This window comes from Felis catus, chromosome A2 (assembly GCF_018350175.1).
Source record: "Felis catus isolate Fca126 chromosome A2, F.catus_Fca126_mat1.0, whole genome shotgun sequence".
Lineage (NCBI taxonomy): Eukaryota > Metazoa > Chordata > Mammalia > Carnivora > Felidae > Felis > Felis catus.
This window is the reverse complement of record NC_058369.1, coordinates 53931722-53959373: the sequence shown is the minus strand read 5'-3', so window position 1 is coordinate 53959373 and position 27652 is coordinate 53931722. Positions and strand designations below refer to the sequence as shown.

The 27652-nt window shown below is 41.6% G+C and overlaps 2 protein-coding genes across 14 annotated transcripts in view; one reads left to right on the top strand and one right to left on the bottom strand.

Annotated features, from left to right (window-relative positions):
- Positions 1-17129, bottom strand: part of IFT122 (intraflagellar transport 122) — a 72949-nt gene extending 55820 nt beyond the window's left edge. The window contains exons 1-6 of one of the 9 annotated variants that reach the window (XM_023250039.2): positions 13672-14081; positions 12225-12383; positions 9279-9345; positions 7843-7927; positions 2349-2427; positions 568-644 (exon numbers count right to left, since the gene is read on the bottom strand). In XM_023250039.2, the coding sequence (XP_023105807.1) occupies positions 568-644; positions 2349-2427; positions 7843-7927; positions 9279-9345; positions 12225-12383; positions 13672-13685 (481 nt within the window). In that variant the 5' untranslated portion in view covers positions 13686-14081. Of the gene's footprint in view, positions 1-567; positions 645-940; positions 1072-2348; positions 2428-7842; positions 7928-9278; positions 9346-9517; positions 9700-12224; positions 12384-13671; positions 14082-16958 lie in introns of those variants that run through there. The other 8 variants (XM_023250040.2, XM_019825107.3, XM_045051978.1 and 5 more) reach the window with 8 other exon arrangements.
- MBD4 (methyl-CpG binding domain 4, DNA glycosylase) lies at positions 17116-26873 on the top strand. 5 transcript variants are annotated; one of them, XM_023250043.2, is made up of 9 exons: positions 17116-17249; positions 17374-17575; positions 18596-18826; positions 19430-20292; positions 23485-23559; positions 23637-23771; positions 24879-25028; positions 25527-25630; positions 26538-26873. In XM_023250043.2, exons 2-9 carry the CDS (start codon positions 17487-17489, stop codon positions 26613-26615), a joined length of 1725 nt encoding a protein of 574 aa, XP_023105811.2. In that variant the 5' UTR covers positions 17116-17249; positions 17374-17486; the 3' UTR covers positions 26616-26873. The 5 variants fall into 5 exon arrangements, with proteins under 5 accessions (XP_023105811.2, XP_044907919.1, XP_023105810.2 ...); XM_045051984.1 differs by lacking the exon at positions 17116-17249 and having other exon boundaries at positions 17275-17575; positions 19430-20268; positions 23488-23559; XM_023250042.2 differs by lacking the exon at positions 17116-17249 and having other exon boundaries at positions 17275-17575; positions 19430-20268.
- The last annotated feature ends 779 nt before the right edge of the window (positions 26874-27652 follow it).

The window sequence follows — 27652 nt, the reverse complement described above, 5'->3', positions numbered from 1 at the left end:
ACAGGCCTCTGCTCCTTCCCTCCCTGCCTCGAGGGCCATTTCACTGGCCTCTCCTCTGTGCCAGCACCATGCCAATGCCATGAGTGGGGCCACAGTAATCTCCTCAGGGCATCCAGCCCCTCAGGAAGGACAGCTACAGCCACCAGACAAGTAATGGTGACACACTACACAAGAAGCACAGTTGAAATAGTGAAGAATTTCACACATACAAGGATGCTGGGGGACACAGAAGTGGAGACAATCACTGGTTCCTGCCAGGTGAGGTGGGAAGTTTCCCCAGAGGCAGCAGCATAACGTTATGTCTGTGCTCTCCCACCCTTCTTACCATTTCCCTCCCTGGGGCCCTTCCTGCTGTCTCCCAGATTTTGTACCAGATTCAATGTCACCATTCACTCTTTTGGTTTCTCTACAATTTAAAGAGAACTGTCAGCCTCCCCTCAGCTATTAAAGGCAGGGAAGTAGCATGAACTCTCTCAGGACAAAACCACCACATTCTGGATGGATTTCAACATTTTTTGCCCAGATTTTCAGTAACTCCAGGACAAGACATCAGGAATCAGAACTTACCAAAGTCACTAGAGGAACAAGATGCCAGTTGGTGGGTAACAGGGTTGTAGGAGACACACTGGATAGAATCATTGTGCCTAACAAGTAAACAACTATAGATTATTATGCAGCAAACCACAAATGCTTCAGTGGCAACAACTGAAGATTTTATGATGAGCCCACAGTCTATCTGACTACACACTACAGGCTCTTATGCCAGTGATCAACAAAAAGCACGGGGATGAATTCTCCTCTGCTGGATTGCCCCTCACCCACCATTTTCCTCTCTTAAACATTACCCACCAGACTGGCCTAGTTTAAATGCAACCTCCTCCAGGACCAGCACTCTTGATACCTCTGGTTTGTGAGCTGATAAGATAATGATGTACAGTACCTAGCCTAGCACCAGGTACACAGGAAGTGCTTTATTCACGGCTGTTAATTATTGCTTTGTGGAGGCCTGGAAATACAGGACGGAGATGCAATGAAGATGTTACAGGCCAAGATCTGGAAACACGGCAAATCCTGAGACAACAGCGAAAGCTGAGTGAGTCACGTATGTCATCTCAGCCTCTATTTTATTTCTTCGCTTCTAGGTAACGTTTTGCTTATAACCTCATTCATTCATTCATTCATTCATTTGTTCACTCATTCAAAAGTTGTTCATTGATGTATATACCCATGTACATAACAGCATTATTCAAAATATCCAAGAAGTAGAAGCAACTCAACGTCCATCAATGACAGATGAATGGATAAACAAAATGTGCTATATCCACACACTAGAATATAATTCAGCCTTAAAAAGGAAGGGAATTCTGATACATGGATAAACTTAGTGGACTTTAGGCTAAGTGAAATAAATCAGTCACAAAATGACAAATACTATATGATTCTGCTTACATAAGGTGCCTAAAGAAGTCAAATTCATAGAGACAGAAAGTAAAATACTGATTGCCAAGGGCTGAGGGCCCAGGGAATAGCAGTTGTTTAATGGGTACGGAGTTTTAGTTTTGCAAGATGAAAAGAGCTATGGAGGTTTTATATAACAACATGAATGTACTTAATACAACTGAACTGTACACATGAAAAAATGGTTAAGATGATTAATTTATGTTATGTGTATTTCATCACAATTAAAAAGAAAAAAATCATTTGTTAAGTACTGATTATGGGCCAGACATTGCACTAAGCACCAGGAACACATGGGTAAGCAAAAATAGATGCAGTGTTTGCCTTCAATCACCAGAATAAATGTAAAACTACAACTGTGAGAAATACCAGGAAGGAGACCTGACTGAGTCTAGAGGGGCAGGGACGGCTTCACATAGAAGCAACATATGAGCCTAAGATCTGCAGAGCAAGTAGGGTTAACCTGGCGGAGGAGGAATGGGAAGAACGGGAAGAACATGAGCAAAGTCTCTGCAGAGAGGAAGCCTGGTGCACACTGACTCCAAGTTTCTGGCCGTTGAAACTGGGTGGATGTGACGCCATTCCCTGAAATGGGGGCATTAGAAGGGGACAAGTTGGACTCAGGTGGAATCTGTGGTGTCAGAGTGACTAAATTGAGCTATATGAAAACACCTAGCTCAGTGCTGGCCAGGCTAGTTGTGCTCAAATGTTCATTCATTTGTTCATTACCCAACTTTCCTATACCCACCATATACTCCTATCTATAACTTAACCTCAAATTCAATTGCAGAGAAAAAAAGTTCTTCCTTATATTATTTCTAAGGGGCTTTTGCTACAGTAGCTCAATCAGAGCCAAACCAATAATACTGCACACCTAAATGGTTACTTACGTGTATTTCAGAATGCCTTCCAATTTTGAGGTCCAGATAATAACACTTTTATCAGCCGATCCAGAAGCAAAGCGCTTGCCTAAAAGTGTTTTAAAAAGAAAACTCATGTTTGTTTTAAACCAGCATTTCTCAAAGAGTATTTCCTAGAAAGGAGTTTCTTAGAAAACTAGTTCTTTAAGGTTAACTAGCAAGTGTCAGCTGCTTCTCTACTTGCTTTTGTTTTTTTTAGAGAGAGTGGGGGGGAGAGGAGCAGAGGGAGAGAGAGAAAGAGAGAGAGAATCTTAAGGGGGCTCCACACTTAGCATGGAGCCCAACATGGGGCTCAAGCCCACGACCCTGGGATCATGACCTCAGCCAAAATCAAGAGTCAGATGCTCAACCGACAGTCACCCAGGTGCCCCTCTACTTTTTTTCTTATCAGTACTGGGTGGCAGTTCAGGAAGTTTGGGTTCATATTTTACTTTTTCTGGCACTGAGTAAACAAAGATGTATTGAGGGCCTACCACATGTTAAGTATCATGTTCTATGCTAAGGATTAAGTAGTAATTAAAGCAAATGTAATCCCTACCTTCACAGAGTTTAGTGTAGTGGGAAAAGTAGGCATTGAATGAATTTAATCTAACATGAACATAACGTGCTAAGAAATGAAGTGAGTCCTAGGAAAGAGAATAACTGGGGGATGTAATTTAGATGAGGGAAAAGCTTCTCAGGAGGAGAACCTTCAGTTGAGACCTAAAGGATGAGCAAAGCTTAGCCAGGTAGAGGCAAAAGACCCATCCACATGGATAGAAAAGATATACAAAGGCCTTGAGGTAAGAAAAGCCTGGTATGTCTGAGTGGCTGAGAGGCAGCAGCATGGAATACCAAGAGCCAAGGAGGAGGTGGGTAGAGGATAGATCTCTAGCAGCTTCAAGGCCATAGTCAAGATCTTGTTCTTTAACTCAAAGAAAGGCTTTAAGCAAGAGCAACAAATGAGATTTTCATGTCCACACTACTTGGACTTTATGAAAGAATGGACTAGGTCTCGGGTGGTGCCAGCTGCACGCTCCTGTGTACCCCTCATAGCCACGCCTTGCCAAATTGAAGAAATCAAGGATTTTCTGCTCACAGCCAGATGAAAGGATGCCAAATCCATCAAGATCAAGAAAAATAAGCATGGGGCGCCTGGGTGGCTAAGTTGGTTGAGCACCCAACTTCGGCTCAGATCATGATCTCACAGTTCTTTGAGTTTGAACCCCACATCGGGCTTGTTGCTATGTGCACAGAGCCCACTTTGGATCCTCTGCCCCCTTCTCTATCAAAAACAAATAAAACATTTTTTAAAAATAGAATAAATGAAATTAAATAAAGATAAGGATAACATGAAGTTTGATGTTCGATCCAGTAGATACCTTTACACTTTCGTCATCACAGGCAGAGAGAAAGAAGAGAAACTGAAACAGTCCCTGCCCCCAGGTCTGGCACAGAAGGACCTGAAATGAACCTGGCACACTGATTTGAACTGTATTAAAGTTTTTAAAATTCTTTGAAAACCATGAAAGAATGGATTAGAGAGGCAACATATAATAAGTAATTACTTATTAATTACATTGTTGCAAATTTGCAAGTAGTACTTAAGAGGTGGAGCAGAGTATCAAGGCAGCAAACAATAAGGAGTCTTCACCTACTCTGGAGAGAGATAAGAAAGAATTAACCATGATAATTCTGAGTGAAATAAGTCAGGCAGAGAAAGATATCATATGTTTTCACTCATATGTGGATCTTGAGAAACTTAACAGAAGACCATGGGGGAAGGGAGGGGGAAAATAGTTATAAACAGAGAATGAGGGAGGCAAACCATAAAAGACTCTTAAATACAGAGAACAATCTGAGGGTTGATGGGGGGAGTGAGGAAGAGGGGAAAATGAGTGATGGGCATTGACGGGGGTACTTGTTGGGATGAGCACTGGGTGTTGTATGTAAGTGATGAACCATGGGAATCTACCCCAAAAACCAAGAGCACACTTTACACACTGTATGTTAGCCAATTTGACAATAAATTATATATATATATAAAAAAAAAAAAAAAAAAAAAGAATTAACCATGGGCCAGATTTTGTAACCTTTGTTAAGGATTTTTAGACTTTGTTCTTAAGGCAAATAGAAGTTGACCTGTTTTCTGAGCAAGTCATTGTTTTCTGAGCTTCTATATCTGAAACAAAAAGGGGTAGTAACACCTTCCTCAGAGACTTTGTGCGGGGGGACAACTAAGATGATATCTGTAAAACACCTTTCACAATGGCTGGAACAGTAGATATTTGGGTGAGCCATATGATACTGCTGCATCTATTAAATACACAGAAGCTGCATGTATGTATATATGTATGTATGTATGTATGTATTTTTCAGAAGCTGCTTTTATTTGTTATTATTCCTGTCACTACTCCCCCAACACTGGCAGACAGTAAGACATGGTGTAGAAGAGTATGGGCTATGGGCTCAGAGTCTGAGTTGGAATTCCCAGTGATGGTACCAGCTGTAGGACCTGAAATAAGTTCCTGAACATCTCCATGCTTTCATTTCCTCATCTGAAAAATGGCTGCAACAATAGTATTCACCTCACAGTTGTTGTGATGATTAAATGAGATTAAAGTATTTCAGACAGTACCCAGAATATAATCAATGCTAAAAAAAATATTAGCTACTATTACAATTATTTCTTCATATTGTCATGTTTTTCTTGAACCAAAATAACTAGTTCTTACATACCTTTATATCATGGCTGTTCATTAAGTATTTGCTAAACTTAAGGGAGACACTGGAAACAAGCAAACTTAAAGAGCAATACCATAATTGAGAGCATTTCCCTTTCTAGATCAAAGGAGAAAAGGCCGATTGAGAGGAATTAAAAGACTTCTCAATCATTATGTGTCATGAAGAGGCAGCATGAAATACTAGAAGGCATGAGGGCTCTGCAGTCGGGAGGATCTGGGGCAGGCACATATGTGCCACCATCACTGGCTGCCACCATGACCGGCTGCCACCGTAATTGCTCCAAACCTGTTTTCTCCTCCGTGAGAGGAGCTGAGAACTTCTCTGAGTGCTCCAGAGGGTTGTTGGGAAAGATCAAATTTGATGGTATGTGTGACAGGACTCTGCAAATGCTGACAGATGCCACTAATGGCAGGCCACACTCTGACACCCTCAAGGGCCCTAGTGGCATAGTAAGCCAAAGAGTCCCCAGGCTTATAAACTCCAGAGGACCCCAAGGCCTTCTCATGGCATTACTCTGAATTTGAACTCAAACACACACATAAAAACAAAACAAAACAAAACAACCAAAAAAACCATGGCTACTGTGGCACAGCACACTTGACTAATGAGGCAAGAAATAATGTTTTTGCCACTGACTTGCTACATGACCTTAGCAGGTTACTTGACTTTTCCATGTCTTTATGATGGGCTAAAATGAAGACATTGGGCTAGATGACACTAAAACTATACCCACAAAATCGTGTGTATATATGAAGAATGTGCACTTTTCTACGAAGAGGTCTATAGCTTTCATTGGATTCTCAAAGAGGTTCATCATCCAAAAGAAGTTAAAAACCTGGAACCTGACTGATTTCCAAAGTTTGTTCAAGCATTATAACATTCCAATTTTGTGCCTTCTCAGCAGTGGTCACAGAATGTTACCTCTCATCCTATATCTGTTTGACACATGAGGAAATTGAGACTTAAGAAGACTCAATAACTACCTCAAACTCCCAGAACCTCTGGGATTGGAACGTAGAACCATCTCATTCCAAAGTCCATGTTCTTTCCACTAATCCCACATAGAGAATGCACCCATTCTCTGACTGCCACCTCTCCTCTTTGTCACCTTACCACATCCAATAACCCTCTTCAAGTCCACCAGAACCTCTCCACTGCCCACCCCACCGTGGTCCTCTAATCCCTCATTACAATGGCCGACAGTTCAAAGTCACTGCATATGATCACTGCTTCACATACATCCTCCACTCCCTTGCCCTCTTATTTCATCTTCAGAGGTGCCTGCAAACCTACCAACCTGGTTAAATCCAAGTCTCCACCACCCCTGTCCCTGCATCTATGCAGCTCAAGTAGTGGAGAGAAAGACATAATCACACCAATGAATCTCATTTTCAATTCATAACCAGCTTCAAGTGGGCCCTTCGTATTGCTTGGGATTTCACAGTACATTTACTCAGCCATTCTCCTAAATGGCAATTTGCCAGTTTTTCCTTTCTCCTCAACTCTGATACCTCCCTACCCATCCTCACTCTCAGGTGACATTGCTTCCTACTTCACTGAAAGAATGGAAAAGAATTTCCATTAGATTCCTAATACCACATGCCCCCACTTGCCAACATCGTGGTGGTACCTTCTACCTTCCCACCATGTCCCATCTAGGTCATAGATCCCATCTCCTCTTGCCAACTCAACAACTCTTTCCTGGCAAGTCCTTCCCCTCTCCCCTCCAGCATCAATGTTTCTCGAATTCAACATGTCCTAAACTGAACTCCTGATCTTCCACTGTAAGTTTTTCTACCTGAAACCTTTCCCATCTCAGTGGAAAGCAACTCCAACCTTTTCAGTAGCTCAGGTCAAAACCCTCAGAGTCACACCTGACTACTTTCTTCACACCACACACACTGTCTTTCAGGCAATCCTGTTTGCTCCACCTTCAAACCATATCCAGAATCTGACCACTCCTTACTACTTCCTTTGCTCCCACAGATCTGAGCCACCATCATTAGTGTTACAAAAGTTGCCTGGATGATGCTTTCTTCACTCGTCTCCCTGCTCCAACCCTCACCCCCTGCAGACTGTTTCTAAAACATCAGCTAAAGGGATCCTTTTAAAAATATAAATCAAATCAGATCTCTCCTCTGCTCAGAAGTCTTTAGTGGTTCCCCATTTTCACTGAGAATCTAAGTCCAAGTCCTTATAACAGCCAACGTGATCTGGCCACCCCATCCATACCTATTACCTCTCTATCCTTATCCCCTACTGTTCCCCCTGACTCACTCCACGAAAGCCCCTGGAAGGCACACTCCCACCTGAGAGCCTTTGCTATGGTTTTTCCCTTTGCGGGGAGTTCTCTTCTTCTGGATGCCCACTATCAGAATCTCACTGCCTCTCCACCTTCAAGACTTTGCTCATCTGTCCTATCTCAATAAGCCCACCGTCACCACCCTTTCCTTTCCCATACCCATCCCCTGCCCCATCCAGCATTCTCAATTCCCCTTATTCTGCCCTACTTCCAGAATACTGTTTAATTTACTTCATTATCTCAAGCACCTAAAATAATACCTGGCACATAGACTGCCCTTATTGACTTGAATGATTGAAATAAAGTAAGAAACTTAACTATCTTCTGCGATTGTGAGTTGTATGTCAGCTTACTAACACTAATTAAGGAGTGACTAAGGAGAAAAATGAACAGCTATGAGACCATTACAGAGGGTATAAAACCAGAGCAGCCTCTTACCATCCTTTGCATATGCCACACAGTACACAGTATCTTTGTGTCCCTTTAGGGGCTGAAGTAAGGTGCCATCAGAGGTGTCATAAACCTGGCAAAAAGACACAAAATTACACATTATCCACATGACATCTATTAGTCAGAATTCCTGCCGGTTGCTGCTGCTTTTTGTTGTTGTTGTTGTTTAAGTGACAAAACATTTGTCAATATTCTAAATTTGCATCAAGTAAAAACTACACCAAAAAAACCCAGAAAGAATGTGACTCTAAGTGGAGAAACCCAAAAAGTAGAGGTCCCAACTCTGTGAATTACATGGCCAGGAACATATCATTAATCCTTGAGAAATAGAACTTCACTCTGTGGAACTTCACTACAAAGTTCATTCATCTTATGTGAATTTGGATATATGACCAATCAAGCTAAACCCTCCCAAATAAAGCCAACACACACAAAGAGTCAGCTACAACATGATTAAATTTTAGTTCTAGCCTGACTCCAGTATCAACATAATAGAGAAATGTTTCATATTTGCTATCAAGAGTTTGAAAGTCATAGACCTGAACTCCAGGTTTACAAATCAGAGGAAATATTATAAAACCCAGCTGTAACATGGATTTAGGATATTTTGTAGCACTGTAACATCTATAAATGTGTGGATATTTAAAAAACACACTATCTGAGTAATCAAGATCAAGGCAAAACCCTCCAAAAACAGTGTTAGAGAAGATAACCTATGAAAAAAAAGTAAAAGAATTTGGATTGTTTACCCTGGCGAGAAGAAGTCTGCAGAACAATGTAACCAAGGCTTTAAGATTATGTAGTTACCATAAAGAGAATGGAGATCAGTCAGTCTGCATATCTAGAGACAACAGAGCAAGGGGAAGTGGACTTACGCAGGAGGAAGGAGAGATCATACAAAGGTTTTTAGGTCAAACATAAAGAGTCCTCTGAAAATTACTTTTATATACTGGGATAAGTTCCAGACTAGCTATATTCTTTGAAAATATGAAAAAAGGACAGCATCCATATGGAATTGTTTAGGTAGGCCAATGCCTAAAAGTTGGGGTCAAGCTATCTGGCTTCTCAGGGAGGGAACCCCTTCAGTCTTGTTGCTTAAATTTTTCAGGGGGACAAAATGTGAACTGACACTAGCCCAGTTTCAAAGGCATTTTGATTAATTGTTTTCAACTCTTTCATGGGTGTCTCAAAGTAAAAAGGGAAAGATTAATGACTCCAAAGGAGGTATTGTTCACAGGTTCCTATCTGACAGACAGTTTACTTACCTGTTTTAAATAGCCCATTTCCTTCCCTATTAAAAAGTAATGACTGGTTTTTCCGCCCTTGCCTTTTTTATCTTAAAAAATAAAGGGTCAAATTTCAGAGCACTTACAAGAGGGAGAGGGAAAAAAGCACTTAAAAAGGAAACTCAGACAAAATCCTACCAGTAATCTGTTTCCTGCAGCCAAAATCAGTTGCGTTCCATCGGGCTTAAATGCGAGGTCATATATACTAAACAGGAGACAAGACAAGACAAAAGGACAATTAGGAACCAAAAGGATGAGGTCTGCTAATGGCCAGGAAAGCAAACTTTATTTCCATTATGAAATACTGCTTGTGTATGAGAGAGAAAAATAATGGCTAAGAATTGCATTTGGTTGCAAATTCCGTTCAGCCACCGCACCTTGGCAGTCCATTCAATCACGATTTACTTGGCAGTTAGCTTCATGTCCCAGTTTCCACTTGTCCAGATGCCAGAGATGATTCAAAGGGTCAACAGTTGGGGTGCCTGGGTGGCGCAGTTGGTTAAGCGTCCGACTTCAGCCAGGTCACGATCTCGCGGTCCGTGAGTTCGAGCCCCGCGTCCGGCTCTGGGCTGATGGCTCAGAGCCTGGAGCCTGTTTCCGATTCTGTGTCTCCCTCTCTCTCTGCCCCTCCCCCGTTCATGCTCTGTCTCTCTCTGTCCCAAAAATAAATAAACGTTGAAAAAAAAAAAAATTTCAAAGGGTCAACAATTGAAGGCACTAACTCTCCTATAAAGACTACACAAACTGAGAGAATGCGTGAGGGTTACTAAATCCGCATGTCTCTGAAAAACTGGTCATTTATTAAAATATCATTATTGGGGCGCCTGGGTGATTCAGTCAGTTGAGCGTCCGACTTCCGCTAACATCATGATCTCACAGTCTGTGAGTTCAGGTCCCGCGTTGGGCTCTGTGCTGACAGCTCAGAGCCTGGAGCCTGCTTCGGATTCTGTGTTTCCCTCTCTCTGTGCCCCTCCCCCACTCACGCTCTGTCTCTCTCTGTCTCAAAAATAAATAAAAACATTAAAAAAATAAAATAAATAAAATAAAAATATCATTATTATTTCCAACCAACTGGATATTTAATGAATGCCTTTTAGGTGCTAGGCAATAGTAACTGATAGAAAATGAGTAAATCACACTCGCTCCCTGCCCTCAAAGAAATCCCCATCCACTGGGAAGATATGACTCAGACACATTCACAAAGACCTACCATATGTCATCAACTCTGCAACATACATTTTTTTCACATTTTAAAATCTCTGAGGTTGGGGGCGGAGGGTGTGCCTGGGTGGCTTGGTTGGTTAAGCATCTGACTCTTGATTTCAGCTCAAGGTTCATGAGTTCAAGCCCCACATCAGGCTGTGCACTGACTTAACGAAGGCTGCTTGGGATTCTGTCTCCCTCTCTCTCTATCCCTCCCCTGCTTGCTCTCTATCTCTCTCAAAATAAATAAAAATAAACTTAAAAAAATAAAAAATAAAATCTCTGAGGTTATGTATCTTATAATTGATGATGTGTCAGCTTAACTGGAAGCATTTTTTGGTTTCTTAGTGGTACTTAAAATAATGGAATTTTACAATCAGTGACCTCTTAGATTAGATGACTACAGAATAATACTGGGTAAAGGTTTTAGGAGATACATTAAAACATATATTACAGGATTCAAATGAGGAAGATGCAGAGAAGATTTGGAGAAAGGATGAGAAAAAGCTTCATGAAGAAAAAAGTATGTGAGAAAAATAGGGCTTTTGAGACATGCAGGAGGAGATTTGGAGGGTGAAGCATTTCAGGCAGAGAAAACAGAACAAGCAAAGACATGAAGGTGAGGAATAGCATATAATCTAAATAATCAAATTTGACTGAAACTTTGGCTATATGTAAGGCAGTAGGGAGAGATCAGGCTAGAAAAACAACAGGCTGGAGCCATATTGCAATGATTCTTGAATGCTCTCGGCAGGGGATTTCATTAGTTCAGGTGACTCTAGTAAAAATGTGCTAGATAGCACTGCCAAGTCAGCCTATTGCAAAGGTTTAGCATGGGATAAATTCACCTGATACCTGAAGTCATCTAGAAATACAGACCCCGGGTAAGAGTACTTGGAGCATTTTGCAGAGATACTCTGTGCTGAGCTCTTCCAATACATTATTTCATTTCATCCTCACAATTCTATGAAGTATGAATTATTACTCGGTTTTGTAGTTGAGGACACCATAGCTCAGAGGAATCAATTATCCCACCCGACATTACACTACCAGCAAGTGGCAGGGCCAGAATTTCAACTTGGGTCTGACTGTAGAGTCTGTGCTATACTACCTTCTACTCTCTACCTTCTACTTGAACTATTGTCAAATATGACAAATCTCTGTTATCTTTAATACTTTAACAATAACAGTGGATAACATTTATTAAGTACATTTATTTACTATGTGTGCAAGTACAGTTTAAATGTTTTACATGTATCAGCTCACTTACCCCTCACAACCCTATACCTATTTCACAAATGAGACAAATTAAGATGGAGAAGCTAAATAACTTGCCAGGAAATAAACTGCTACTGAGTGGAGGTGGAACCAGAATTCAAACCCAGGCAGTCTGTCTCCAAAGCCCAAGATCTAACCACTATGATCTGTGGCCCTTATTTTCATTATTATTAGCATATGTCACAGTTGATAATATAATAGCAACAGTTTCCATGCTTTATCAATGGGGGGAAAAAAGGCATTACATGTAGAATCCAAAAAATTTTTTATATAGGCTCTGTGGACAACAGCCTCCTTTAATAAAAATAATTTTTAAAATAATAGTAATTCTTCACATATATTCAACAGCTGGCTGATGAATATTACACCCTTTCCAGTTAGGCATCCCTCTTGATAGAAGCAAACACAGACACTGAGTTCTTCAGCTTCCTCCTATTAGTTGGTAACAGATCTGGGCCTTACTGTTTCCTGGGCTTTCTTTCTCTGAACCTATGGGGAAATGTGCTTGGCATGTATCACACTGAGGAGAAACAGGGTGGTAAAGTGAAAATCAGAAGGGAGTTGGGGCTAGAACTGATGCCCTGTCCAAGCTTTAGTCCTCACCTACAACACAAGGCAAGAGAGCTGCCATCCCACCTCTGAGTGCACAGGCCACCCTTGTGCAAGCACCTGACACCTGTGGGTTGCTGTGATGAGGTACCGGATTTTGGAAAGGATCTGCACCACTCTTCTATAGTCATCCGTGGTCCTGTGGCTCCCTTTCTGCAATGTAGATAATCTAAGCTCATTAAAGTGGTTCCTGTGGGGATCTTCTTCATAAGGATCATTTGGGGTTGAATTCTCAGAAAATCATTTGAGTGTCTGATTTGGGCCAAGTCTTAAACTGTCTTCCTCTCAGATATGAAAATTCATTTTCTCTAAATGTCTTGAAATTTGGGGCACCTGGGTGGCTCAGTCAGTTAAGTGTCCAACTTTAGCTCAGATCATGATCTCCTGGTCCAGAAGTTCAAGCCCCACATCTGGCTCTGTGCTGACAGCTTGGAGCCTGGAGCCTGCTTCTGATTCTGTGTCTCCACCTCTCTCTGCCCCTCCCCTGCTCACACTTTCTCTCTCTCTCTCTCAAAATTAAACATTAAAAAAATGGGGGGGGGGCACGCCTGGGTGGCTCAGTTGGTTAAGCATCTGACCTCGGCTCAGGTCATGATCTCACAGTTCATGAATTCGAGCCCCACATCAGGCTCTGTGCTGACAGCTCAGAGCCTGATGCCTGTTTTGGATTCTGTGTCTCCCTCTTTCTCTGTTCCTCCCCCACTCGCACTCTGTCTCTCTCTCTCTGTCTCAAAAATAAATATTTAAAAAAAATTTTTAAATTTTTTTAAATCAAACATTTAAAAATAAATAAGTAAAAAATAAATAAACGTCTTGAATTTTGCCTTCCTAAAGTACAACATAATGTTCAATTTACCCCAATCTAAACTCTTAAGGTACTTAGGATCTGTATAATTTATCATAGCTCTGAATTACATAATCGTCTATATTTTACACTGTTTCAAATACTATCTTGTCCCCTTAATTACAGTCAATTATAGTCCCCTGCAGTTTAAGGGCAAGGACCCCATTTTAGACATTTATGGGCCTTTGGTGCATGGCATGGTCCTAGACACAAAATGAATATAACCAACAACCTGAGAATGTTTTATCTTGAACCCTTCAGACTTTAATTACATCATGAGACTATGAAACCAAATAAAGGAAACCTCGTTTAAAATGGAGCTAGGAGGCCAGAAGGGGGAGCTCTCATGGTGTACGTTTATTGCAGCCCTTTGAAGACTCAACAGGAAGAAGTTTATGCCTCACCACCACCCTAGATGAAGGAAGATTTTTCTCCTTGCCCAGCAACAGCCCAGCCAATGAGAGACTGTCACAACTCAGCCAATAAAAAGCCACTACACTTTGAGCTCCCAGTTTAATGGACTTTTTGTTTATAACAGCCCCTCCCAATTCCCCTTTTTCCTCTATAAAAGAGTGCTCCTCTGTTTTCTGGACTTACCTATGGTTCACCATAGCTTGCTTGTCCCAATTGCTGTCCTGCTTGCAACTGCTCTCCTACTCCTGAATAAACCCACTTTGCTGGCAAAATAACTGGCTGCTTTATTTTCAGGGTTGACAAGAGAACAGAAATTCAGAATTGGGAAAGACCCTAGAACTTGTCATGTAGTCCAACTCCCCCACCAAGGCAAGAATTCCCTATGGATGGCCATCCACCTCTGAACACTCCCAGGGTTGGAGAAGTCACCAGTATGCAGAGTTTATTACACTACAGGATGGCTCTCTCTACCCATCTGCCACCTTTTATGAGAAAGATACATTATCAAATTACATTGCAGAGAGACAGAGAGCAAGTCCTGCAAATTGTCCTCTGCCAACTTTGTGCCCACCCCACTGTAAAGGAAGTCCCAAGGTCAAGGTGCCTCTCCAAATCCTGCCCAACCTGACCCGCCCCAACTTACCTGCTTGGAATCTTAGACAAATTGTGTTACTTTAAGTCTCAGGTTCTTCACCTGTAAATAGGGTAATTATTCTAACCTCATAGGTTGTGTGGAGGTTAAATAAAATAATGCATGTAAACACTGTCTGGCCTATAGCAAGTACTCACTAAATATGAGCTAGTGCGACTGGAGGGTAATAGCAGATACTGTCCTTACTGGAATAAGGCAGTCTAGCCAGAAAAGTCACCATGGTTGAGGGAAACCTGGAGCAGTGGTTTTATGGAAGAAATGAGGGAGTTCAGAGAATAAGACAGCATCTGGGAAGGAGCTTTGGATAGAAAAATGGAGATTACAGCTGAACTGGAAAGCATAAATTTAAATGTTAGCAAGCAGTGGGGGAGGAGGGATGGTAACAGGACCACCTAGTTAAACGCACAATCTGATTCAGAAGGGAAATGGGAGTCAATCTAGGATTATGCAAAGTAGAATAATGGATCACAGCAGCAGGACTCAAAAAAGAGAAATCCTCCTGCCATGGGAAGGTTAGACTGGAAGCAAAAGAGCAGACCAGGAGACAGTGGCTGGTTCAGTTGTGGAGGACTAATCTTAGATATTTGGGATCTCTTAGATCTACTACCTATTTTTTTTAAATAGTTTTTGTTTTGCTTTGTCTTATTCTGGGCTACCAGCTGGCATATGTTGCTGCCACCAAGATCGCTGGTCTATAGAACCCCTACACTGCCTATTCTAAACAGTTGTTCTCAAAGCTGTAATGGGCCAAAACCCAAATAACCAACCTTCATTCATCATTCTTTCACTCATTCATTAATTCATGAATACATATATCTATCAAATAGTCACACCAACCACTGATTTGTCTAAGCTCTGGAATATGCCTTTGAAATGAATAAAAAGTAGCCATTGCTTCTGAAGGGTTTATAGACTTCTGGGATAACGGATTCACAAATAACTCTTATACTAGACAGATTCTAAGTACCACAAGAGAGGAATGAACAAAATCTATGCCTGGGGTTGAAAACTGGGAGCAAATCAGGCTGTATTTGGCCAGCAACTGTTTTGTTTGGCTCACATGGTGTTTTATTTCAGTTTTTTTAAATTAGTTGCCAACACTTAAAAATTAGGGCATTTCACATAAAAATCCGTAGCTTCTGGTGGAAACAGGAAGATCTGAGCACTCGAGGCCAAATTCCTGCAGGGGAGTAATTGGCAGGAGCTGAGCAGCAGCTGCCCCTTTCAGGCAGAGCATGAGATCTCTAGTTTGCCACACTCCTTGCCATTCCCTCTTACTCCCTGACCTCAAAGCCAAATGTTCAGTTGCTAGTTTTCAGCAGCTTTATAAGAAAAAAGTAAAAAGAATTTTTTAAGCTCAATTTTCTATTAAAAGAAGTGAAAGATATACTGCAAAGGCTATCTGTTTCAAGAGAAATGGGGTGTAGAAAAGGGGTGCAGAATACTCCTAAGACAGACAGGCAATTCTGTGAGTTTAAGATGCAAATAAACACCTCCCATGATACTGCCTGCCTGACTCCTGCAGGCATTTGAGTTTGCAGCCTCTGTAACATGAAGAAAAATTAATGTAGTAGCTAACAAACAGCACTGGCTCTGGGGTGAGGAAAAAAGCTGGCTCCACCACTCATTCACTGTGTGACCTTGGCAAATTAATGACCCTCTCTGTGCTTCAGTTCCATGTAAAACAGAGGTAATTACAGTACCTACCTCAGAGGGCTGTTGTGAAATGACTGAGATAAAAGACATAATTCTCAGCCAGTGCCTGGCACATAGTAAGCATTAGCTGTTACTAGTGCAGAATACAGAAGAGGGAGAAACCATCTCTGAAGGGAGCCTTACAGAATGTTTCGAATTTCAGTGTGAGGAAATGAGAAAAGAAGGCATGCTAGCTTCACACAGAAGAGACTAAGCAAAGACAGAGAGGGAATGGCAAGGGCCCTGTTCCAGTGGCCAAAACAAAGGCTGCACAATGAAGCTTGAAAAGACCATCTAGGAAGATTTTTAAAGTCAGGCTGAGGAGAACGATCCAGTAAGTCAGCATTTCCCAAAATGTTTCATTGTATGATGGATTTCGATGATAAAAATGGAATAGAACATTAACATCCGCTCCTAAGGCGAGAAAGTCATTCTCTTGTGATTCTCTTTCAAGCCTTCTAATTAAGCACAGGAGAAAGTCTTGGTTTGACGCTATTCATCTCCAGCACCTCTCTGACGGCACTGGATAAATTTCCTTCCAGTTCTCCAGACTACAGACCAGGGCCTTAAAGGCTTCCTAGTGAGTTGCCAGTATCCAGCTACAACTTAATAATACCGTTTTGTTTCTCGCTGCTTTAAGTTTCACAGTTATCTCAAAGCAAGTGGTACTGAATTTCAAATACGGAGCAATAGTTTCCTTGTAAAATCATATTTGCGTGAAAGTAAGTGAGACAATTTAGACAAAAAACGCCAAGGAAACAAGAGTATGGGTAACATGTGGATGTGGCAAAGATCGTGACGTTCGAGAAACACTGCCGTGGGTGTAAACTGAACCCAGAACGGACTTGGACAGGGCCAGACATTGATTCTGTCTGTGTAAAACGGCCTCGACAGGCCACTACCTCACGCGTGGTACACCCCCTTGCTCCCGCGCCAGGCCTCAGTTTCTCCATCCGCAAAGGGGTGGGAGGGCGACCCTGCAGTCGCGCAGACCCGGGGTTCAGTGCCTTCAGCCCAGGCCGCAGGCCCGTTGCCCTTGGCAACCACGGGGGTTCCCGCAACGGTTCCCGCACCCCCGCCAGGGCTCGGCCTCCCGCTCCTCCCGGACCGCCCCGCTCCTCACCAATGCTCGGCTTTATCTCTCCACGTCAACACGGCCCTCATCGCGGTTTCCCTCACACCTCAAGCCCCTCCTCCCGCCTCAGTAACAGGCCCTATTCCTCTAACGGCTTTCGTTACTGCGCTACCCCTGGCAACACACATGCGCAGTGAGCCTCGTGCGCGCGGCTGAGTTCCAAGTGCGCAGGTCTAAATGGAAAGGCTTAAGAAAGAAGCAAAAGCGAAGATGGAACGGGGCCTAGAAGGCGTCTGCGCGACTAGCGCTCGCTCTACTGGTCTGAACGCGCGGAAGGCGGTACGTCTTCCTCGACGAAGGATTTGATTGGCTGAGCCGTGGAAATGGCGCCTGTGGCTGAGGGGAGGTGAGGGAGCTGCGGTGGGATCTGACTGACGTTCACTCTCTTCGGCTTTGGTTTCAGCTTTGCTCTCTGAGCTGAAGAAGCTTTCGCATCTTATTCTGCTCCACTCCTTGGTTGTCGTACCCTCTTGGCCAGTCGCTGCCGCCGGAGACCCCTTGAAGGGCACGGCTAGGATGGAGAGTCCGAGCCTGCGGGACTACGGAGCTGCCCGCTCGGTCACTTCCAGTGAGCGCCTAGACCCAGACCGGCCCAGTGACCTCCGGCAAGTCATTGTCCCCTTTCGGGACTCATTTTCACCAACTATAAAATGGGAGCGGGCTGGGGTGGATAGAAGGCTGGTGGTCCTTTCTAACCTAGGATCGACAGAGCTCGAGACCCACAGGGTTAGTTTACTCGGAGCAATGGCTGTGGCTCAGATGCTCTCTTGTGAGGTTCAGCCCTAGAGTGCTCCCTACTTCGTTACCCGAAATGACGAGGGAGGTGGAAGGAGCAGGGAGGTTTTGTGCAAGGGGAGCAAGGAGAGATCTGCTTGGGTTGCAGGGTCCCAGGAAAACCTTGTCGGAGATGTCACGTTAAGCAGCCAGCGCTGCTGACCCCAAAATGGAAGTCCTATAGGAAGTTCCAGAGGAAGCCACAGTCTTGTTTCGAGTACAGTACTTGTATATGTGAGATACGGGGTTAGGATGATTTATCTACTGATTTGTTTTTTTCAAAATTTAATCCCCAGAACTACCTTTAAGGAAGTATTACCTCCTTTTTACAGGTGAAGAAAGGAGACTTTAAGAGGTTAAGTAACTTGCTCTTGGACGCATAGCTGGTAAATCGCAAGAGCTGCGATTTGAACCCAGTCCACTGACTTTAAAGTTTGTGCTGTTTTCATCAGGCTTCAGTTTCCTTATTCCTAAAATGTGAACTATATAATTTCTTAAGACCCACCCAAACCCCCAAAATTATTAACCCCAAAATACTTCAGAAGAACTTGGTTCTAATTCTAGTTACTAACTCTTGCTTAGTTTCCCTATTTGTAGAAAACAATCTGGGTTAGATACCTCTATAGATTATACAGAGATTTCCAATCATTTTTAACCCATGTTGCAGGACAGAGAGGTAATCACATAGCATAAGACTGGTCCATACTGATTTTAATCTCTCCTATAATCTAAATAGTCCATATGGTTCCTGCTCTGTCATGGATTGAAATTGAATAAGCAGAGGAAAATAAATTTTAAGTAAGCCAATCACCTGTACTTTGTTTTTGTTTTTTGTTTGTTTGTTTGTTTAGTAAGAAAGATGTTGCTCTGGAATTGGAAAGAGTGGGAAAAGATGAAAAGCAAATGATGATAAAAAACAGCAGTGAGTGGAATCCCCTGCTGCAAGAATCCATTGCTTCCAGTCAGATTGGTGGTAGTACAATGACAGAATGCCGTAAGTCTGTCCCATGCGGATGGGAAAGAGTTGTGAAGCAAAGGTTATCAGGGAAAACAGCAGGAAGATATGATGTATATTTTATCAGGTGAGCATACAATGTGGTACCGATAGCACAGCCAAATCATTTTATCTAGATAGGTAGCAGGAAAGCATAACAAGAACTTGGCTTTTTTCTATTTTTATCATAACAGCCATTATGGATTCTGTTCTTTGAGTGTCACAGGTTAGTTACATCAAGTGATTTGGGAACAAGTACATACTACATACTTCTACTTCAAATGGGTGCCTTTAAATTTGTAAGTTTGTAAATATTTATAAAATTATACTATCATAGAGAAAACTATTTAGAAGTACCACTTTATCACTTTTTTTTAATTTTAAATGACAAATACCCATGGCAGAGAGAGAAAGAGAGTACATGCAAGTGGGGGAGGGGAAGAGGGAGAGAGAGAATCTTAAGCAGGCTCCACGCCCAGCGTGGGGCTTGATCATGACCTGAGCTGAAATCAAAAGTGGGACGCTTAGCAAACTGAGCCACCTGGGCACCCCGTGCTTTTTAAATTTTCAATGACAAATACCCATAGCAACATTTGGAAATTATTAACTAAAAATCTGAAATGTGGTCCAATTCTTTGTAAAACTCACTTTTATTTACTACCAATAAGTTTTCTTTAATATCATTTTCTAGCCCACAAGGACTGAAGTTCAGATCCAAAAGTTCACTTGCTAAATATCTTCACAAAAATGGAGAGACTTCTCTTACACCAGAAGATTTTGATTTTACTGTACCTTCTAAAAGGGGCATCAAGGCCAGACATAAAGATAACAACACAGCGCCTCTGACATCCCAAATGCAAAATGAAAGGAGCAATTCAAACTGGAACCTCAGGACACGAAGCTGGTGGAGAAAAGGTGTCTTTCCCCTGCCAAGTGGTACTTCGGAATCGCAAAATAGCAGAGGACCATCTAACTTTAAAGAAGATGAGGGTGTTAATGATGTTGACTCCAGAAAGGTTAGAAAGTCCAAACGAAAGGTGACTATTTTAAAAGGAATTCAAATTAAGAAAACTAAAACAGGGTGCCAGAAGGGTCTTCCCGAGTCTACTCAAAGTAATAGGAAAAGAGAATCTGAATATAACAAGGCAGATGCTGAAAGTGAACCTGTTGAGCAAAGAAGTCAGCTTGATAAAACTTTCTCCATTTCTGATGCTGGAGCAAGCAACAAGACCCTCAGTGTAACCAATGAAGAAAAGAGAATTGTAAAAGAAAAATCACTGAGTTCAGGATCAAACTTTTGTTTTGAACAAATAACTTCTGGCATCATAAACAAATTATGTTCAACCGAAGAAGCAGAACACAGCAAGAAGTGTGAGGAAACCTTTTTAGAATCTGAGGAAATAAGAACAAAAGTAGAAGCTGGGGAAAGGAAGGAACATTTGCATACTGACATTTTAAAATGTGGCTCTGAAATGGATGACAACTGCTCACAAACGGAGAAAGACTCTATTTCTGTGAAAATATGTCAAGGTATTCAGAGCGCTGAAGCAGCTGGTAAACATGTGATGAGTTTATACTCCCAGACAGTATATTTCATGCCGGTACCCAGTTAGGATGTGGGAATAGAATGAAGAAATAGGCCCAAATATCAGATATGTCCTACCAGTTGTTCCTAGTACTTCTGTTAACCAATCTTCAAACCCATGGCATAGAGGGAACTGGCTGGCTACTGCCTTGATACCCCCAGCAAAGGAGAATTGTGCCATTAACAGCTGCTACCATCTCTCCCTGGTTCAACAGCAGGGACTCTCCCCGACAGTGCATTCCCTTCTTCCCATCTTCTTTCCAGCCAGTAATATTACAACTTTAGGGAAAATAAAAAAGCGACACTTGAGAAAAGGTTTGGGGAAGAATCTTGATGTGCATAAACTGGTTGTGAATAGTCAGTGTCTACTCTTTTGCACCCCTTCTGTTACTTATCACTGATGTGTGACTTCCAATTTCATTTTGTACATATCATAGTCATTTTTATCTTCTATTATAATGTAATGCTTCTCTAAAATGCCTTAGAGCTCTAAATAATTCAAAACTGTAATCATATAGTTCATCTATTATTTGTAATATGCTCTTAATACAGAGTTCAGAGCTTAGTAGTTTTGCCTTTATAATACCTCAGTGAATAAGAAATAAAAAGAAGATCTTTTGAGTAGCCCTGTATTATATATTCATTATGCCATTATGGCATAATGAATAACTCCTTTAAAGAAGAAGAATTTTACTTAAAGTCCTATGGGGAGACAGCCTGGACAAATGGTGGAACGGGGTTAGACTTGATTCCTGTTCTCAGCCCTACTCATGGTTTTATGTCTTTGCTGTGCCTGGAATTCCTTTATTTTTAATAGAAGCTGAACCATATATACCTAGGAAGTGCTTCTATATATATACACCTTGTGCTTCATATATACGTAGGACAAGCCTGTCCTTTAAAGACTTCAAGCTTCCTAGAATCTTAAGGTTTATGTAGCTTTATTGCTAGTATAATGGGTAAATAAAATATGAAAAACATCCTTTTTTGACCAAATGGAAGTATCCTATTTGTAAAGAAGTCTAGCTCTCAACACCAGGTGAAGTAGCCTTAGTTTAAGAGGTGTCCAATGGAATAGTAAAGACTTTACCATTGGCTTAGTTGGAAATTGCCAGGTAAACCGAGCTTCAGTCTCCTAATAATAAAAGAGGCTAGTTAATAATTATTTGTAAGAGCCCACAGAAGAAATGGAACTAATAAGAGCAGTTTCCTTTGTTCTCTTTTTTGACTTTATATTAGACTTTGCCTATTCAAAATAGAATAGCAAAAAACAGCTAATTATCTGGAGAGCTGGATACCTATCCCAATCTATAGTCGATCCCACTCTCATTTTGGGATGGCTGTTTTATTTTATTTTTTAACTTTTTTATTAAGTAATCTCTATGCCCTAGGTGCCTGGGTGGCTCAGTCAGTTAAGTGTCCAACTTCCACTCAGGTCATGATCTCATGGTTCATTGCTTGGAGCCCTGTGTGGGCTCTGTCAGCCTAGAGCCTGCTCTTGATTCTGTCTCCATCTCTTTTGGCCCCTCCCCTCCTTGTGCACTGTCTGCCTCTCTCTCTCTCTCTCTCTCTCTCTCTCTCTCTCTCTCTCTCAAAAATAAACATTTAGGGGCGCCTGGGTGGCTTGGTCGGTTGAGCGTCTGACTTCGGCTCAGGTCATGATCTCATCATGGTCCGTGAGTTCGAGCCCCACGTCGGGCTCTGTGCTGACAGCTCAGAGCCTGGAGCCTGTTTCAGATTCTGTGTCTCCCTCTCTCTCTGCCCCTCCCCTGTTCATACTCTGTCTCTCTCTGTCTCAAAAATAAATAAACGTTACAAAAAAAATTTTTTTTTAAATAATAAACATTTAAAAAAGTAATTTCTGGGGGCGCCTGGGTGGCGCAGTCGGTTAAGCGTCCGACTTCAGCCAGGTCACGATCTCGCAGTCCGTGAGTTCGAGCCCCGCGTCAGGCTCTGGGCTGATGGCTCGGAGCCTGGAGCCTGTTTCCGATTCTGTGTCTCCCTCTCTCTCTGCCCCTCCCCCGTTCATGCTCTGTCTCTCTCTGTCCCAAAAATAAATAAAAACGTTGAAAAAAATTTTTTTTTAAAAAAAGTAATTTCTGTGCCCAACGTGAAGCTCAAAAACTCATGACCCTGAGATCAAGAGTCTCATGCTCTTCCTGACTGAGCCAGCCAGACACCCCAGGATGGTTGTTTAATTTCTAAGCCTTAGTTTGTTTATCTATAAAATGGAGGTAATAATCCTCACCAGTCCTGTGTTTCACATCAAGAATATTACAAAGTAAAAGGAGAAGTGAAAAAGATGGCTCACGCTATACAAATGGCAAGATATTATTAACAGACATTCAAATTTAGTGGGTAACCTTACGGAGAGTATTAAATGTGATGATTTTAAAAACTTGGGAAGCCCAATAATGCTGGTCAAATGGTCTTTCTTAAATTAACCGAGCTTCCCAGTAGACAGTGGTCAGTATTCCAAGGTCCAAATCAGGTTTTTCAGCAGGTTCTGTTTTGTCTGGGTCCTTTCTTTAAGCGTAAAGTGTTCACCACAGAAATTTTGGAAAATATAGAAAATTAAAGGAGAAAAGAACAATTAGCAATAACCATTATACTGGTTTGGTTTTTTACATTCTAATCTTTTTTTTTCTTTTTTTATTGGGATCATATGTAGAATATTGCGTTTTTATTTAAAAGTTAAGAACATGGGGGAAGCTATTCATGATATCGTCTCAAAATGGTTTAATGACCACATTGTACAAGTATGTCCTAATTTAAAATATTCCATATTCTAATTTTTCAGTACTAAGAACTCTGAGCATGTCTTAGAATACTAGTGTAACACAGTGGTCAAAGTTATGGACTCAGGAGCCAGACTGCCTGGATTTGAATTTCAACTCTGTCACTAGCTATGTGACCCTGAGCAGTTTACTTAGTTTCTCTGTACCTCCGTTTCCTTATCTGTAAGGTAAAAGTAAATAGTACCTAGCTTGTAGGTCCATAGTATTAAATTGGTTAATTTTTGTAAAGTGCTTTGCTTAGAGCAGTACCTGGCACGTACTAAATGCTTTATAATAGTAGTGTGTTATTGTTATTTGTACCCCTGAGTATTTCTTTAGCCTAAGCCATAGCTTCTATAAACAATGTTCACCCTTCCTTTTCAGAAGATACCATTCCACGGACACAAATAGAAAAAAGGAAAACAAGCCTATATTTTTCCAGCAAATATAACAAAGAAGGTATCCCTTTCCCAATCAGAAAATCCTATTTTAAGTCTGTTTCAGATGTTCAGCTCTGATGCAGTGTGTTTGTTTAGCCCTTAGCCCCCCACGACGCAAAGCCTTTAAGAAGTGGACACCTCCTCGGTCACCTTTTAACCTCATCCAAGAAACACTTTTCCATGATCCATGGAAGCTCCTCATCGCTACTATATTTCTCAATCGGACCTCAGGTTTGTGGATTATTTTAATCTTTATCTTAGAGACAGTGCGATGAGGAGAAAGAACACTGGATTGATTAGGAGCCCTGGGTTCAAGTTTAACTTTGAGTCTGTGTGACCTCAGGCAAGGACTTCTTGCAGCCCTGCAGCTCTTCAGCTATGAGGAAGTTAGACTAGATGACAGCTAAAGCCTTTTTCACACTAAGGAACAGATAGATTGTCATTTATTTTCTACTTCCAAACTAGTTTTGGTCATAGTGAAAATCAGTTACTTAACATTCTTCCACCCTCTGTCATGTGTAAAAGCATTTCTTTTTCATTGAATGCTTTCTTTAATGTCATTGGCACTTTGTGTTCTGTATGCTTTTATACTAGTTATCTGATGACTGGATTATTTGAAAACTAATACCATGCGGGGCGCCTGGGTGGCTCAGTCGGTTGAGTGTCCGACTTCGGCTCAGGTCATGATCTCACGGTTCGTGAGTTCAAGCCCCGCGTCAGGCACTGTGCTGACAGCTCAGAGTCTGGAGCCTGCTTCGGATTCTGTGTCTCTCTTTCTCTCTGCCCCTTCCCCACTCATGCTCTGTCTCTGTCTCTCTCTCTCTCAAAAATAAATAAGCATTCAAAAAAAATTAAAAAAAAAAAGAAAATTAATATCATTCAAGGCCAGGTATCAGCATAATTTAAACTCTTAGCCAAATCAGGGCGCCTGGGTGGCTCAGTCGGTTGAGCGGTCGACTTCGGCTCAGGTCGTGATCTCGTGGTTTGTGAGTTCGAGCCCTGCATCCAGCTCTGTGCTGACAGCTCAGAGCCTGGAGCCTGCTTCAGATTCTGTGTCTCCCTCTCTCTGACCCTCCCCCGTACATGCTCTGTCTCTCTCTGTCTCAAAATAAATAAATGTTAAAAAAAAAAAAAATTTTTTTTTAAACTCTTAGCCAAATCATCAAGAGTGTTGGTTATTGACTCTGAAGGTGGTTACCAGTTCAAGTAATGGCTTCTCATCAGGGATTTAAAAAGGAAAACAAAAAACCCTCTGTACGAGATTTCTAGAGAGGAAATACCTGAACTTAAAAACAACCCATCAGGAGGCTTGTAATCACAGTTACTTTTACTTCCCAGGTAAAATGGCAATCCCCGTACTCTGGGAGTTTCTAGAGAAGTACCCTTCAGCTGAGGTAGCAAGAACCGCAGACTGGAGAGATGTGTCAGAACTTCTTAAACCTCTTGGTCTCTATGATCTTCGAGCAAAAACCATTATCAAGTTCTCAGGTACTTTCCCATATACCCAAAGGAAAGAACATAAACTATGCCTATTTAAGAGAGTCAAACCTTAAACTTTAATGTTCTAGGATGCTATATTAATAGAGGTCATTCAGCTCAAGGGCTAAAAGCATGTAAAAACAATCCACTTGCCCCAAACTATAGTCTCCCACTGACCCAAGCAGTAAATCTTTGCTCAGCACTGGGGCAGGCCATCTAGGAAGGATGAAGAAGTCAGCAAAGCAGAAGGCCCCGTTGACCTCAGGGACTTTACCTCTGTCTAGTTAGCACAGCACAAAATCACAATAGTTACTAAGTGGCAGGTGAGAGGTTTAGACAGGGGTGTTGTGGGAATTCAGAAGAAAGCCATCAGAACTGGGGTTGTTAGGAAAGACTCTTTGCTGTCCCTTCCTGCCCTTCTCACCATCCAGCTCTGCATCACTACATATTTGGGGAAAGTATCTTTTCTAAGAAGCTGACCTGATAAGTGAGGTTTTATCTTTGCAGATGAATATCTGACAAAGCAGTGGAGGTACCCGATTGAGCTTCATGGGATTGGCAAATATGGCAATGATTCTTACCGAATTTTTTGCGTCAATGAGTGGAAGCAGGTGAGGCCCACCCCCAGCCATAACATCTCCAGCACATTTTGTCTGAGACAAAATACACCCATCCAATAGCCAAAACTGTTTCTTGGGCACATGTGCTGCCACCATCACAACTAGTTTTGTTCCAGGCTTGAGGGGCAATGGTGGCATGGGGCTGTTGGCAGAAGGGAGAGGATCTGTAGACACTCCCACCTCCGTAAAGACTCCTTGGTATGGCCTCTGACTGACCTCCAGCAGTTTATCACTTCTGGCCCTGTAATGTCATTCCCATTCATGTGTGGTCTCTAAGCCTGATGTGGTTCTTCTCCTGTCATAGTCATATTAGCCTTCAAAAATGACACCACTGAAGGAAAGCAGGCAGGTTTGGACTTGGAATATATGCTTGTGGGGGTTTCTCCTAGTGGTCCCAGACTGCTTTAACAGTAACTGGGCCCTACTTCAGCTACCCATTCAAATGAGTGTCCCCTGTCCACAGACATCCAGCGGGTGTCCTGGCAGCTGGTGGGTACTTCCAGGTGGCATGGTACACTGCCCTCTTAGTCTGACTCACCCTGAAGCATTCAGCCAGTAGATCTGGCTAAGCCCATCCCTGCTCCACCATTTATTGTGATAACTCTCAGGGTCTATAACCTTCTCCTGAAAAATGGCCTATTAATACTTGACTCATGTTGTCCCCAACCCACGTGCTAGGTCATGTTAAAGATCAGTACTAAATTGGAAAGTACTTTGTGAAGGATTGCCTTAATGTAAGATAGAGTTTTAAGCACTCATGAATCTAATTAGGTTAAAGGTTATAATTTGCAGGAATATTACAATAAGGTATTGTTCCCCTACTGTACCTTTGAAAGGCCCATTTTAAAAATGTATTTCTGACTAACTTCTGTCTCCTAATGTGTTGTATTTCTTCCAGGTGCACCCTGAAGACCATAAGTTAAATAAATATCATGACTGGCTTTGGGAAAATCATGAAAAATTAAGTCTGTCTTAAAATTGTTTGAAGTTTTCAAACTCAGTTTTTATACCTTACTTTGTACTTAAGTAAGTTAAGAGCTCCATTAAACACAGGCATATAGATTTTAGTCCAACTAGAAACATGATAGAGGTTTTCTTAATATGTGTAACACTGGTAGATCTTTGTTGCTGAATGTACTAGAACATGTTTTGAGATTTTTTAAAAAATAAATTATGTGACAAGAAACCTAAAAATGTAAATGACTTTTCCAATAATAAAATATGATTTGAAGTTGAAAAAAAATCTTTTGTCAACTCTCAATTATACAAAGCAGATTTCTATCAATCTTGCTTAAGGAAAGATTAGACTTTCAGTTCTCTTTCAATAAAAATGGAATTACACAGTTGTTATGTAGGAAGCAATCAAAGAGTTTGCAGCCAAAAATGTAAGAAAAGATATTACAGGGTATAATAGGCAGCTAATAATAGGCAATTAGTCTTTTTACTGAAAAAAGATAACAGTAAGTTACTTTTGTCATCATGTGTTCTTGATGACTCTGTGCTGGCTTTTAGTAATTAGAGATTGGACCCCAGCATCCAATTGATAACCTGTGATTATCTGCCTGCCATTTTGTTTCAGAGTATCAGCTTCTGGCTCATGCACCTTGACCCCATTGTTAAAGTTTTTAAGTTTTGTGCTGTTCTTAATACAGGCATCATAATGTAGCACAAATACTGAAACGTTTACCTTAGAAAGAACTCACCAAGCAACAACAACAAAAAAATCGCAAGTTACTAAGTCTCAATTACCAATTGCCATTTTAAGGTATAATTTGAAAATAAAATTGATTGAATAAATGAAAAATAAATTGTTAGGGAAACTACCTTTGTTGTAGGGTGGAATATGCTGCAGGGCTAGTGGGTTGTTTCCACATTAGTGAGCCAGTTTTAGTTTTTAGAGAGAGAGTTGAATTTTGACCAGAGAATGGGAAAACTGGCCACATCCCTGCCACCCCCCAAAGCAAACGTCCATTTTATAGTGTCCCATTACATCTTTATTTAACAAACCTCAAA

Coding starts and splice junctions, on each gene's coding strand:
- MBD4 (XM_023250043.2), top strand. CDS start 17,487: ATGGAGAGTCCGAGCCTGCGGGACTACGGAGCTGCCCGCTCGGTCACT. Junction 17,576..18,595: donor GACCGGCCCAGTGACCTCCG/GCAAGTCATTGT, acceptor TTGTTTGTTTAG/TAAGAAAGATGTTGCTCTGG. Junction 25,631..26,537: donor GCGTCAATGAGTGGAAGCAG/GTGAGGCCCACC, acceptor TATTTCTTCCAG/GTGCACCCTGAAGACCATAA.